The sequence below is a fragment of the Coregonus clupeaformis genome, chromosome 13, assembly GCF_020615455.1.
Source record: "Coregonus clupeaformis isolate EN_2021a chromosome 13, ASM2061545v1, whole genome shotgun sequence".
Taxonomy (NCBI): Eukaryota; Metazoa; Chordata; class Actinopteri; order Salmoniformes; family Salmonidae; genus Coregonus; species Coregonus clupeaformis.
The window spans coordinates 31192151-31207657 of record NC_059204.1 but is presented as its reverse complement, the minus strand read 5'-3'; the positions used below and the strand labels follow the sequence as shown (position 1 = coordinate 31207657).

The window sequence follows — 15507 nt, the reverse complement described above, 5'->3', positions numbered from 1 at the left end:
AAATGTGTGGCCAGAACTGAAAAAGTGTGTGAGCAAGGAGGCCTACAAACCTGACTCAGTTACACCAGGTCTGTCAGGAGGAATGGGCCAAAGTTCACCCAACTTATTGTGGGAAGCTTGTGGAAGGCTACCCGAAACGTTTGACCCAAGTTAAACAATTTAAAGGCAATGCTACCAAATACTAATTGAGTGTATGTAAACTTCTGAGCCACTGGGAATGTGATGAAAGAAATAAAAGCTGAAATAAATCATTTTCTCTACTATTATTCTGACATTTCACATTCTTAAAATAAAGTGGTGATCCAAACTGACCTAAGACAGGATTAAATGTCAGGAATTGTGAAAAACTGAGTGTAAATGTATTTGGCTAAGGTGTATGTAAACTTCCGACTTCTACTGTATATATACGTAGCCTATGTAAAGGAAGAGAAGCTCAGGCGTAACCCAGAGAGATAGAGATATGCCGGTGGCATGCTATGACACTGACATTAATTTATTTATGTCAGATGGCTATTGCGTCTGCTATACAGATATAGACGTACAGAAGGAGGGTAATTCGTACATTTTTTATCTGAATATTTTGTATAAAGATAAGCATTATATTGTTAGATTATAGGATTAACTCAGATAGGCCTGAAATAGTCTTGAACTGCCAGGGTTGTGGGTTCGTTTCCCACGGGGGGCCAGTATGAAAAAATAATAATAATGTATGCACTCACTAACTGTAAGTCGCTCTGGATAAGAGCTTCTGCTAAATGACTAAAATGTAAATGTAAACTGTCGTAGTCAGCTGCAGGGCCAGGGCGCACTGCCTTGATATCATAGGCCTGCAGTAGGTAAAGCTTAAAAATAGCCACAACATACCAAACCTTCAAAAACGTTTCTAAACTTTACATTTTAGTCATTTAGCAGATGCTCTTATTCAGAGCAACGTACAGTTAGTGCATACATTTTCTTTTCATACTGGCCCCCCGTGGGAATCGAACCCACAACCCTGGCGTTGCAAGCACCATGCTCTACCAACTGAGCTACATAGGGCCTTTATTAGGGTAATATCAAAAGTAAGTCAAGCCATTGTTTATAGGGAAAATACGAGCAGAAGAGCAAATGTAAACCAGGGGAAAAAATGCACTACGCTCCCCTGTGCACCCCTAAAAAACGCTCCCCTATTTTGGACCACCCCTCCCCCCAGTACATTTCGATCAGTCCCTAACCATGAATAGGCATAGTGAAAATAACTTATTTCAAATATGACCTCATTAATTACAAACATTAACAACGGGTTACAATGTACCAACCGCTGGGGCAGTTCGTTTTACTTGGCCCGGTTTCCAGGGTGGATGGAGATTTCATTTTAGAACCAATGGAAGGGTGAAATGTGCATACACGGCGTATGTGTGGCACCGGGCCATGCAAAACGAATTTGCCCAATATCTAACTTTTACAATCTAAGCCAATAAGAATGCAAGGATTCTACTGGGAGACCAATAATAATGCTGCATTTGCCTGGCGCACCCAGTCCTACTTGTGTTGAATGGATCACGGCCTAGGGTGGGACAAGAGCTTCTGACGTCTCCACATTTCCTAGTCCGCTCCCCTTCATATACTTTCAGCAATATATGTGTCAATTGGAACCGCATGCAACTCTGGGGGAGGCTTACGAGTATTTAGGGAAATAACAATTTCTGTGCTATTGAATTATCCGAAATAACAATCAGAAATGGACGAGAAGTGTTTTACAAAGGAGATCGACCTATGGATCGAACAAATCAACGACTGCAAACAGCTGTCAGAGAGCCAAGTCAAAACTCTTTGCGAAAAGGTAAGGTAAACAGAAATAAAACTTTCCATCTAAAAATGTTTCAGTGTAACATTCAGGGGGATGATACATATTGCGCAGTTTATCGCTGTCAGCACTTGCCAAATAGTTTACAACGTAATCCTGTCTAGTTTCAAGAGCGATTATTTATATTTATATAGCCTACTTTCTCGTGTAGGCCTATCTAAAACGCTCGTCAACCTTTCAGAAATACTAACATGTATGGTTTACAAATGATCGAACTATTCGAGTGTGTCTTTTTGACCCTTCCATTCCTCTGACATTCTTAAAATGGCGCCGATGTAAGTAAAACATTAACGTTACATTGCTCAACTTCTCATTCTGCTGAGCTGTAAGACTGGTTTAGCATTTTACTGCAGCAATGTATGGTTTATTTTGGAGAAGCCAAACCGTTGCATTCATTCGTATAAACATGTGTTTGTCTGGAACATCTTTTAAATGTCAGTAGTGGTCGCCCAGCTTTCTTGAAGGCCAGCTAAAGAATGCAAGGCTCATACCTGGTTTACTACCAACTCATTCAGACTGCCTGTCTGACTGATTGAGTGTCTCATTTAGTTATGGGATGCCTGGGGTATGTTATTAGCGTCATAATGTATGTCCTGATGGTATGACTGAGTGTCCTGTGGCAAAATCACTGCGGTTGTCCAAGAAATGTCAAGCATTTTCATTTATTTGTTGGGTATAGTCAAACTATACACATCTGAGTACAGTTGTAAAACACAGACATACAAACACACACACACATATCCTGGATTCCCACCCTGAGTGAACTGAACTGTGGGACTGGACAAGAACTAGGGCAGACAGAAGTTTCACTTTATCAAGTCATCAGTGCATCATCAAGGGTCTGAGCAGGGATTTAACCTCAATCTTCATTGATACCCTTTTCACTTGACTGTTACACTTATGTATGGGCTTAAATACTTATTTTTTAATAACCCAGTGCGTCTACTCACGTACTTGTTTGGCTTGTTTACTAATAGGTGATTATTATCCTGAGATGATTTGAAGGTTAGAGGCCAGGATTACGGTACGGATGAAAATGGTACCCGGCTAGAATTTCGCATCATTGGCAAATATTTACCACTAGGCTACAAGGTGTCAGCGATCACATTCTATTAGCCTGTGGAGTTCAGTCTCAAGCGAGTAGAGGGGTTTTGCCACTTACTCAAGTCAAACTGTGAGTTGTCAAATGGTTACCATTTTGTTGTTGTAATCAGTGGTCTCACAAACCCCTGAGCACGTGATTGACCAGCTCCTTCACAGCTCTTAAAAGGTAGGTTTTAGAGCACATATTTGCTCATGTGTTCAGCAGAATGTGCAGCCAGAGTAAAAATAGCCTTGGATGTGATTGATTCTGAGTTGCATCACCACCACATAATTGCTTGTCTCTGTGACTCAATACAATACTGGAGAAATCACCTCTTGCTTGTCTCTGTGACTGAATACAACACCGGAGAAATCACATTTTAGTCATTTAGCAGACGCTCTTATCCAGAGCGACTTACAGTTAGTGAATGCATTTTTCATACTGGCCCCCCGTGGGAAACAAACCCACATCCCTGCCGGCCAAACCCTCCCCTACCTTGGACGACGCTGGACCAATTGTGCGCCGCCCATGGGTCTCCCAGTTGCCTGGACTCGAACCAGGATCTCTAGTGGCACAGCTAGCACTGCGATGCAGTGCCTTAGACCACTGCGCCACTCGGGAGTCACCTCTTGCTTGTCTCTGTGACTCAATATAACACTGGTGGAATGGCCTCTGTCTTGGGATACAAATTACAGAACGGGGGAGGAGTGTGATTTACTGATGGGAAAATGAGAACTTCACGTCACACTGTTTGTTCATTCAGTGAAATCATTCTAGGTCAAAGGTTTATAATTATTACTGCACATTGTCTAGCCTATTTATTATTGCACTATTAATTATCTATTGCACAATTTCCTGTTCTGTCACATGTAAATATTTGACATAAATTAGTTTGAGCGCATTCTTGTATCATATTATTGCTCAATGACTATTCTATTTTTACTTCATAGAATTTTTATTTTTACTACTCTTTGTGTTCACTTACTTACTTTTTGTATTGTTGCATTGTCGAGAGGTGAACCTGCAAGTAAGCATTTCATTGCACTGTGTACTCTGTGTATATGACGAATAAACAAACTTGAGGTTTTTAGCTGATGCCAGCAAGGCATATCTTTAGTAGGTGCGGCAATGAGGGGTGAGGCATTTATGTCATCCATTCAATATAGACATGCCTAGATCAGTTGTCTTAGGATACTGATGAAAGACGATCCATGTTCTGAGGTCATACCATATTGTAGGCTGTATTGACTCTGTTCTATACTATATTATGTTTACCAATGTTCTGAGTCCCACTGACCTACTCTAGTTTGTCTGGCTCTGGCCTCTATCTGACTCTTTTTATTTGTAATATCCACTCAAATAAATTTGGAAAAATATCAGGTTTGTTTAATATGGCCTGGTTGCTCTGTTTCTCTCCTCCATCTGCCAGTGTCTCTCTCTCCCTTGCTGTCTCTCAGGGCGTTGCTGCCTGGAGCAGATATCACTCTCGCTCATCTCTGACACACACATCCCTGCTCTACTCTATGCCTGCTGCTCTCAAAATGGGATTTATGCTCAAAAAGCTCCTTACACCCCCAACCCCCAGTGTAGTACTGCCAACAATTTATAATCCCAGCCAGACACCAATGATCATCTCTACTGATTTTAGGCCCTGGAATGGTCCGGAGACGGGCCTAGGCATATGTGTGTGTTGCCACTTTGTTTAACCTAGAACTTGTTTCAAAGACTAACACTGATGCTTTTTGAGAGAGGGGGAAGGAGGGAGAGATTGCATTGGCAACAAATATAGCCCTGCATGCAATCAAGTGCATTATAGAAGAGAAGTGGAGTGTTTCCCCCTATAATCTCATCTGCTTTGCCCCCAGCAGGCAGCACTGTTTTTCATAGAGCTGCACTACACAGTCCACTGGTTTCTAGGAACTGCATTGCCGTTCAACTAGCTTGCCAAATGTCATTAGTCTATTTATTTTCTTGGGGAAGTTAAGGGTGGGAAGGGAGGCACTCAAACATAGCCTTATGTTTGTATGTGTTTTGTCCAGGGTAAGGAGAAACCTAGCCTAATTTTGTGTGTATGTGTTGTCCAGGCGAAGGAGATTCTGACCAAGGAATCCAACGTGCAGGAGGTCCGATGTCCGGTCACAGTGTGTGGAGACGTCCACGGCCAGTTCCACGACCTCATGGAGCTCTTCAGGATCGGAGGGAAGTCTCCAGACACAAACTACCTGTTCATGGGAGACTACGTGGACCGAGGCTACTACTCTGTAGAAACTGTCACACTACTTGTAGCACTAAAGGCAAGTGTTATTATTGGTCACTTGGAGTTTTGAATGACCTTTCACATTTTGAATTTGCCCTACAAGAGTGCTCAATGATAAGTTACACAGGGCCTTGTGATGCCAAAGTAATGTAATGCTAAGACACACTCTCATTCACAGAATGCCCTGGAAGGCTATTCATTCAACAGTGCTGTTTTGTAATCCCCTGTATTTTTAACATTGATCACAGGTTAGGTACCGTGAACGCATCACAATCCTTCGGGGGAACCACGAAAGCAGACAAATCACACAAGTGTACGGCTTCTACGACGAGTGCCTAAGGAAATACGGCAATGCAAACGTATGGAAATACTTCACAGACCTCTTCGATTACCTTCCTCTCACAGCCTTGGTAGATACTCAGGTAAGAGGTTTCACACATTTAATCCATATGATGTTGAAGATGCAATGCTTTACCTGTTGTATGCTGTAAATACAAATTCACTCAAGGGTATATATCTTTCTTATGTCTCAGTCAAACTGTTACTCAGTCAGAACCAATATTTAAATTCTCAGGTAAAATGTTCTGTTTTCTTTCCCTTCTAAGATATTCTGTCTTCACGGAGGCCTGTCGCCGTCCATAGACACGTTGGATCACATCCGAGCGCTGGACCGTTTGCAGGAAGTGCCACACGAGGTACATGGCTCAACAACCCTGCTTCTGAGCATGCTCTGCTGTCTCATTGCTGCTAGTTAGAAGTAACTTTTAGGCACAGGTCCAGGATAAGTTTGTCTGTTCCTAATCCTAACCTCAACCATTAGGACAAAACTGACCATATCAACTTTCCATCCTCCCCTGCTCTCAGTGACCCTGTTCACCATATAGATCCGTATCTTTATTACTATGCTGCTTACACACATCTCCTCTCTTCCACAGGGCCCCATGTGTGACCTGCTGTGGTCAGACCCAGATGACCGTGGGGGCTGGGGCATCTCCCCCAGGGGGGCCGGCTACACCTTTGGCCAGGATATATCTGAGACATTTAACCATGCCAACCGCCTTACCCTGGTCTCCAGAGCTCACCAGCTGGTTATGGAGGTAAGCTGCCTGTCGCTGATTCTCCATGCTTGAAATCTCAAAGGTGATCACAATGTGAAATGTGTGAGTATGAAAGCTTATCTGAATGCATTTCATGTTACCCCCTCATTCAGGTTAATGCACATGTCCTGTAAAATGTTATGTCTGTAGGACTGTCTCAGATTTCTGCATTCACTATTACTTCACTGTTCTCCTGTTTTTTTCTATAGGGTTACAACTGGTGCCACGAGCGAAACGTGGTAACGATATTCAGTGCACCAAATTACTGTTACCGTTGTGGTAACCAGGCAGCCATCATGGAACTCGACGACACCCTGAAATACTCCTTGTAAGCATATTGATTACCATTCCATAAATTGCCAACCCTCCTCAGTTTGTTGCTCTACCTGCAAGGTCCTCTATTCTTTCTGGAGGATGATGATGATGGTGAAGAATGTCTGCTAAATGACCTAAATGTGATCTAATGATGATCCATTAACTCTCAACAGGATTTTAGATTAAAAACAAGATGTGTGTTTGTTTTGTTTCTCTTTTCCAGCCTGCAGTTTGACCCTGCGCCTCGTAGAGGGGAACCCCATGTCACCCGTCGCACCCCAGACTACTTCCTGTAAAACCTCACCCCTTGTACAGTATTGCCATGATTTATGAAAGTACCTTCAGCATCCAACACCGTGGGGGCGGGCAACACAACAAAATGTCAATGTACATAATTGTATTCACACAAACCACTATTTAAGCACTCACAAAACGTCTGTACATGGACCACAAAGTGTGTGCCATATATGTATTACAAAATGCTGATCTTGATGTCCAAGATCACAACTCTAATTCCTTACTCCTCTAGCTCTTCTCCTCTGTTCCAAATCTCAAGGTCAGCGCAGTAATCAAGTTTTGTTAATTGAAAAGTTTTCAATCCAATGCACCATGCATTGCTTATTTTGTGAATCCCCACTTTTTGTATTATTATTATTATAATATTTTTTTAAACCTGTTTGCACTTTTTTGTTTACGTTAAAGGTTCAATGCAGATGTTTTTATCTCAATATCAAATCACCAGGCTGGTCAAAACTCCATCCCACCAAAACAGCATGAAATGTCAGGTGTTTTTTTTCAAACAGCTCTTACACTAAAAAGGGTATTATCACCATTTATTATTCCAACCTCATAATGTGGAAATGTATATAAAACACAGGAAAATCACATTTGACTCCACTGGGCCTTTTTTGTTTTTACAAGTCAGAAGATGGCTGTTTCACTCTACAGAAAGTTTTATTTTGGGTCTTTTCCTTTTTGTTGTCACCAGCTTTTTGCTGGGTTAAACAGACGCCCATCCAATTGTGTATGGTAGACAGATTGAGAAATGCCATTGTGGAAATAGTCACTCACAATCCTCATGATGATGATGATTTTTAGTGTCTGTATTGAGGGATCCTGTTGAATAAAGATAGAAGTTGCTTCTTGACTTGTGATGTGTTTATTCAATTGATTTTATGGCTTCATCTGACATTGCTGATGTACTTGATGACGAATTACCATGACTAATGTTTCTGTTATCTAAGTGATGGCACAATATGCTGACATCAAATGATGAAAACTATGATTTGATTGTAGGAGAAATGGTGAAGAAAGAAAGCTTCCATGGATGCTGAGGATATTTTGTTGCTTCTTCATTACTTCTCTTATTCTCATATTCACATAGCTAAGTAATAACTGCACTGATAATTATTTGTATCATACTGTAGGGATAAATACTTCTGATCCAACAACCAGTGTGTGTAACTGTTGATAGGTGTAGAAGATAGAACAAGGAAATATACAAATGATGGGGAAAGCGTGCCATCTCTTGGCAGGACAACCCGGAATGTGTGTCAAGGTAAAGATTTGTAGCTACATGCGATAGATGGAAAGGCCTACTTTTCAAGTAAGGCGCAACAAAGGGTAGGCCTATTTACATTAGTACAGTTACACAATTACTGTAATGGCATTTTAAAAATATTAACATCTCTGCTACTTGGCAAACAATAGAACTGCACAAAGAGTAAAACAATTACGCTGATTTGTTTTATTTGTTTTTGCTGGGACCATTGATTAACAGAGCCTACAGCATGAAAGAGGAACATGCGCAGATAATATAATTTTATCCATTTTGCACCCAAAAATGTACAGAATGTAACGGTACAAAATATTAAAATATTAGCATTAAAATACACTTGTTAATAAATACTGGGTGAAATTCTGTTAATGTCGCTAAATGGGGAAAATCACTCATACTGTACAGGCATATCACAAGACTACTCATTTGCTTCCCCCAATTTGACAAAGCGAAAGCATAGTTGGCTGGCCAGCTAAAATAGTTCCAGTGGCTGCCTGTGCTTCTGTTGGGCCCGGTTGACGTTGACATTTTTTTCCCTCTAGATTTGCTTTAAAACATTCACAGTAAGTAACGACCATGTACAAAGGATGTAGTTATGTCTTTGTGAATAATGGGTGTTTTGAATGTATTATTCGTCTGTCTAGCTAAATGGAAATAGGTTAAATATTGTTGCTAGTAAGACGGGGCCTTGCTGACAACGCTAAGTTAGCTAGCCGCGTTAGCTTCGTTTTCTGGCTGTCGTTAGCACGGGCTACTAACTAAGGTTAGCTAAGGTCAGTTACTGTTACCAAAAAGTATTATTGTTAAATGTAAAGCGTAACGCTAGCATTGAGTCCAGCATCTTATTTCAGCACTGGACTGTTTCAGACTCCCTGTTTTGTTGACAGTTGCCCAGCCAATAACGTTAGCTTGAATCGAAGTTAGTTAATGTAATATTCAACCTATACTATAATGGTAGCTAGCTACTGTATCTAAGTTAGCGCGTGAACTGGTAGCTAGCTAATTAGCTTGCTACCGTTAACTAGCTAACTTACCTGTCTACCAAAACAGGTTTTCTCTATGTTTAAAATCTTCCCTTTCAAGTGTTTCGGTAACGTTAGCCAGGTCCCTACTGGCGTTAAGGTACTTCGCTAGTTAGTTAACGTTAGTAGCTAAAAGCATCTAAGGAAATTGCCTTCTAGCTAACGTTAGCTAGCCACCTTAACTAATGTCGCTAACTGTTCGCTACTTTGTCAGTTAGCCAAATAGGTCCCCCGTGTCACCTAGCTATATAACATGTACTTTGTGGCCCCCGTATCAGTCATCACTCTGCTACTAGGTACGCCTGAAGCTGACAACCGTTTTCCTGTTGTTTTACAGATGCCAACAATTAAACTGCAAAGTTCAGATGGAGAGATCTTTGAGGTGGATGTGGAAATAGCAAAGCAGTCTGTGACAATAAAGACAATGCTGGAAGGTATGTAGCTAGCTATGTACTCATTAGTCATGCGGTTGTAACATGAGGTTGAACATCTTTGACGTAGCCTACATAGCTATCAGTACATATTGCACAGTTCAGACGGTAAAATACATTTATCAAAAATGTCTGGCAGCATCTGTGTGCATTTGTCTAATGGTTGTCTTTGACAGATTTGGGTATGGATGATGAAGGAGATGATGATCCAGTCCCCCTTCCGAATGTGAATGCAGCCATCCTCAAGAAGGTAAGTGGACTCACTGTCACACATCCCATATCTGGTGCAATGGACTGAGGGACAGGTAAACTGTGGGGAGATGGACATGGAGAACCTTAGTAAAGGGCCTCCTCCCAACCAGAGCTTGCTTTATTATCTAAATTTCCATTCTTCTCTGTTGAATTGTACATTCATTCAATCCATAGTGGCACAATTCAATTTAACCCAAACCAGGCTTGGCACAATTTGAAACCGATAAAAGTCAAACTTGTAGGCAGAAAGACGCTCTCAAACCTGTAACAGAGATCCTTACCTATGAGAGAGTCCACGCTGATGGTAGGGATAGTTGTCCTTAGGGATGAACACTACAGTCCAGTGTTCATGTGGTCAATGGATGATTTGAAGGGTATAAAATAACAAATGCATAGTCACCAGTGCCTCTCATAATCACTATAAACTAAATGGTGGGATTGTCTGCATCATGTGTTTCGTCCATCCAACCAGTGCTAGTTGGATTTATTTACCATGTGAAGGGTTGTAGGATTAAAGTTGACTTTTGTTATTTCCTTCTCCCTGCCAAATTGTACAATGATGTGTTGTCCATGCGTCTCTCCAACTGAGAGACAAGCTGCTTTGTTCAGCAACTGTATCCATGTAATTAATGAATTTAATTTTGTTTGGGGAATTACATTTTTGGGGGAAATGTGTTTGCATAGTAGACAACTTACATGTTCTGCCTGGTTGTGGTGAAACCTGTACTGAAACCTGAAGTTCAAGTAATAAGGAAAACCAATCTAGATGTCTGTCCTTAGGCTATGTCAGTTTGGTTCTTACATCTGTAGAATAGCATTTCTATCTCTCAGCCAGAAGCATGAAGCTCCAAACAGAAACCTTCCTGTGTGCTCCGTGACCTCCTTCCTCGACTTGGGCCCTTTGAAACGGGACTGGATGGAAGATGGACGCCTGGCATGTCTGACTGTTGATTCACTCACTGTTCCTGGACTAGTTGTTCTTCCCTTTGCTCCCTACAGGTGATCCAGTGGTGCACCCACCACAAAGACGATCCCCCTCCCCCCGAGGATGACGAGAACAAGGAAAAGAGGACGGATGACATCCCTGTCTGGGACCAGGAGTTCCTCAAAGTGGACCAAGGGACCCTCTTCGAACTTATTCTAGTGCGTACCTACCGCCCCCCCTCCCACTCACAGGTAGCCTAGTGGTTAAGAGCGTTGGGCCAGTAACCAATAAGTTGCTGGTTGGAATACCCGAGCTGGCAAGGTGGAAAAATCAGCCGTTCTGCCCTTGAGCAAGGCAGTTAACCCCCAACAACAACAACTGCTCCCCGGGCGCCGATGACGTCGATTAAGGCAGCCCCCCGGACCTCTCTGATTCTGAGGGGTTGGGTTAAATGCGGAAGACACATTTCGGTTGAATGTATTCAGTTGTGCAACTGACCAGGTGTCCCCTTTCACACTCATATAATCAGTTTGACACCTGCACACAGGAGGAAGTGTCTCAGAATGTAATTTAGGCAATGGTTAGCTTGCTGAACATACTGTTGTACAGCACTAGTAAAGTGCTTTGAGTGACAAGTAGGTGCTTAATAACATGTTATAATTAGAGGTAGTAGGTGATTACTAAAGGGCCTTGCAGACAGGGAGTCAATAACGCCAGCGAAGCCGCCCACAGTTTATAACACAGGGAGTCAATAACACCGGCGAAGCCACCCACAGTTTATAAAAAATCTTAAACTCTGGTGGTACAAAAAGTGGCTGTTATGACACCTGGATTATCCCAAAAAACACAACCCAGAAAAAGGCATCCAGCCCCTGTAATTTGATTGGTCAACGAGGGAAGGCAAAAGTTATATTTGTTATTTATTTTTTACCTTGAGTGTCAAAGAAATTCCCTATATGGGCGGCAGGTGACGCCCCTCCCTGTGCTGCTGCCGAGGTGCTAATCTCCTGCCGGCTTTGCATAGAAACACATGGAGGCGGCTGCGTTTTCTTTTCCTGTGTGTAAGCGGCTCAGGAAGTATCAGGTATGTGCATATGACATGAAACAAGCACCCTTACTTACATGGTTCTTTTGCAGGGATTGTGCAATACATTCTTCTAGTGCTGGGGGATTCTAGGAACTGTGACACAAGTCTATCATTTGAGCAGCAGGTTTGACCTAGCTCCTGAAACCTGTTTACATGGCCTAAGCTTAGGGCTGCAGTAGTTCACGTGGAAGGCAGGCATGTCAAAGCATTTGCACTTGCTTTCATTCATCCTCATCCTCTTTTTTTTATTGATTTTTATGTTTAGGCCGCAAACTATTTAGACATCAAAGGACTTCTAGATGTCACCTGCAAGACGGTGGCCAACATGATCAAAGGAAAGACCCCAGAGGAGATCAGGAAGACGTTCAACATAAAAAATGACTTCACAGAGGAAGAGGAAGCCCAGGTAATACGGCCTTCTGTGGTTCTCAGGATGCCTCCCGAATGGCACTCTATTCCCTATACAGTGAGGGAAAAAACTATTTGATCCCCTGCTGATTTTGTACGTTTGCCCACTGACAAAGACATGATCAGTCTATAATTTTAATGGTAGGTTTATTTGAACAGTGAGAGACAGAATAACAACAACAAAATCCAGAAAAACGCATGTCAAAAATGTTATAAATTGATTTGCATTTTAATGAGGGAAATAAGTATTTGACCCTTCTGCAAAACATGACTTAGTACTTGGTGGCAAAACCCTTGTTGGCAATCACAGAGGTCAGACGTTTCTTGTAGTTGGCCACCAGGTTTGCACACATCTCAGGAGGGATTTTGTCCCACTCCTCTTTGCAGATCTTCTCCAAGTCATTAAGGTTTCGAGCCTGACGTTTGGCGACTCAAACCTTCAGCTCCCTCCACAGATTTTCTATGGGATTAAGGTCTGGAGACTGGCTAGGCCACTCCAGGACCATAATGTGCTTCTTATTGAGCCACTCCTTTGTTGCCTTGGCCGTGTGTTTTGGGTCATTGCCATGCTGGAATACCCATCCACGACCCATTTTCAATACCCTGGCTGAGGGAAGGAGGTTCTCACCCAAGATTTGATGGTACATGGCCCCGTCCATCGTTCCTTCGATGCGGTGAAGTTGTCCTGTGCCCTTAGCAGAAAAACACCCCCAAAGCATAATGTTTCCACCTCCATGTTTGACGGTGGGGATGGTGTTCTTGGCAGCATTCCTCCTCCTCCAAACACGGCGAGTTGAGTTGATGCCAAAGAGCTCGATTTTGGTCTCATCTGACCACAACACTTTCACCCAGTTCTCCTCTGAATCATTGATGTTCATTGGCAAACTTCAGATGGGCCTGTATATGTGCTTTCTTGAGCAGGGGGACCTTTCAGTCCTTCACGGCATAGTGTGTTACCAATTGTTTTCTTAGTGACTATGGTCTCAGCTGCCTTGAGATCATTGACAAGATCTTCCCGTGTAGTTCTGGGCTGATTCCTCAACGTTCTCATGATCATTGCAACTCCACTAGGTGAGATCTTGCATGGAGCCCCAGGCCGAGGGAGATTGACAGTTATTTTGTGTTTCTTCCATTTGCGAATAATCGCACCAACTGTTGTCACCTTCTCACCAAGCAGCTTGGCGATGGTCTTATAGCCCATTCCAGCCTTGTGTAGGTCTACAATCTTGTCCCTGGCATCCTTGGAGAGCTCTTTGGTCTTGGCCATGGTGGAGAGTTTGGAATCTGATTGATTGATTGCTTCTGTGGACAGGTGTCTTTTTATACAGGTAACAAGCTGAGATTAGGAGCACTCCCTTTAAGAGTGTGCTCCTAATCTCAGCTCGTTACCTGTATAAAAGACACCTGGGAGCCAGAAATCTTTCTGATTGAGAGGGGGTCAAATACTTATTTCCCTCATTAAAATGCAAATCAATTTATAACATTTTTGACATGCGTTTTTCTGGATTTTGTTGTTTGTTATTCTGTCTCTCACTGTTCAAATAAACCTACCATTAAAATTATAGACTGATCATTTCTTTGTCAGTGGGCAAACGTACAAAATCAGCAGGGGATCAAATAGTTTTTTCCCTCACTGTACAGTGCCTTACTTTTGATTTGACCAGAGCCCGTTGGGCCCAGGTCAAAAGTAGTGCACTATAGGGTGCCATTTAGGGCGTAACCTCAGTCCTGAACACAGAGCTCCTGTGATAATATACATCTGACTGATGTGACACTGTGTGTTGCCTTTCCATTGTCCCCCCTCAGGTACGCAAGGAGAACCAGTGGTGTGAAGAGAAATAAAGGAGGATCCTGCCAACACTAACACGCTGAAAGGATTGTTCCAGTAACTGGTTGCACTGCGTTGTTCATACTTGTTAATATTACATTTAGTCTATTAGAGCGACAGATCCCCCTGTGTACTCGTAGCATGACCATTTCCATTGCTTGTGTGGTGCAAAATAATAGAAATAGCTATTACATTGTGTTTACACATTTTACTTCACTTCACTTTATATATTCACGAGTCTGGGTTTTCTTTCCTATTTCAAGAGTAGATGCACCACTCTCCCCGTTTTGAATTGCTATAGGATTTTTTACTGAACATGTTTACATATTTTTTGTTGTTGAGTCAACTGAAATGACTCAATGCTGAATTTTGTAATCGCAGCCTCTTCTGTGCCGTTGTCTTAACGTCATGTTAGGGAGGACATTTGAAGTGGGGGTGAATGTGTGAAAAATGTCCTGTGGACTGGAAATACTTGTTGAAGAAGTAAATGTGTGTTGTCTGTCACACAACTTATGGTATTTACCTATTAAGATTGGATTGGGGTCTTTTCTCAGTTCTGCTCTGAAGATGACATTTAGGATTATCAACCATTAAATTCTAGGAGTGAATAAATTAATTAAAAGAATGTCTGTCTGCTGCTGTTTGTGATTGCTTGTACATCTGATGTGAAATAGTGAGGAAACTTGATCCAGATTTTCAAAATACTTTAATACACAAAACAAAAATGAGTATTACATCAAAGGCAAAAGTCTTTGAATGTGTAAAAAAAAAAAAAATACAAAAGCCAGACTGTTAAGTACACAACTTTTTCGTGTGGTCATTATTCTGATATCCCGAGTGGCGCAGTGCTAGCTGTGCCACTAGAGATCCTGGGTCGAGTCCAGGCTCTGTCGCAGCCGGCCGTGACCGGGAGACCCATGGGCGGCGCACAATTGGTCCAGCGTCGTCCAAGGTAGGGGAGGGTTTGGCCGGCAGGGATGTGGGTTCGTTTCCCACGGGGGGCCAGTATGAAAAAAAAAAATGAAAGATGCATTCACTAACTGTCAGTCGCTCTGGATAAGAGCGTCTGCTAAATGACTAAAATGTAAAATGATGTGAGGAGTGTGTGGTAGCTTTAGCATCCTCTGATGGAGTATCTGTCTACAGTATCTGCCTGCAGTATCTCCAAAGATGCTTGCAAGCAGTAAATTAACCATAATTTTTTCACATTAATTTTTGGTACACAGGTGGAACATGCACACACTGAAAATGACATCTGTGGTAACTTCGATGAAAGGCAAAGCTAATGCAAAACTTCTGCACAAAATGTGTTTTCTCTGAGAAGACAAATGTAAAAAAAAACATGTATTGCTTCAGAAATGGTTCAGAATTAAGAGGAGACTAAAGATAACTTTTTA

General features: G+C 42.1%; 2 protein-coding genes across 2 annotated transcripts; both read left to right on the top strand.

Annotated features, from left to right (window-relative positions):
• Nucleotides 1–1521: 1521 nt before the first annotated feature.
• Nucleotides 1522–7746, top strand: LOC121579237 (serine/threonine-protein phosphatase 2A catalytic subunit alpha isoform-like). Its single transcript, XM_045224330.1, has 7 exons — nucleotides 1522–1822; nucleotides 5015–5224; nucleotides 5436–5609; nucleotides 5793–5882; nucleotides 6123–6284; nucleotides 6494–6612; nucleotides 6823–7746. The coding sequence occupies exons 1-7, from the start codon at nucleotides 1721–1723 to the stop codon at nucleotides 6893–6895; spliced, it is 930 nt and encodes a 309-aa protein (XP_045080265.1). The 5' UTR covers nucleotides 1522–1720; the 3' UTR covers nucleotides 6896–7746.
• Nucleotides 7747–8611: 865 nt separating this feature from the next.
• Nucleotides 8612–14735, top strand: LOC121579236 (S-phase kinase-associated protein 1). Its single transcript, XM_041893646.2, has 6 exons — nucleotides 8612–8720; nucleotides 9517–9613; nucleotides 9787–9860; nucleotides 10862–11005; nucleotides 12140–12280; nucleotides 14089–14735. Exons 2-6 carry the CDS (start codon nucleotides 9517–9519, stop codon nucleotides 14122–14124), a joined length of 492 nt encoding a protein of 163 aa, XP_041749580.1. The 5' UTR covers nucleotides 8612–8720; the 3' UTR covers nucleotides 14125–14735.
• The last annotated feature ends 772 nt before the right edge of the window (nucleotides 14736–15507 follow it).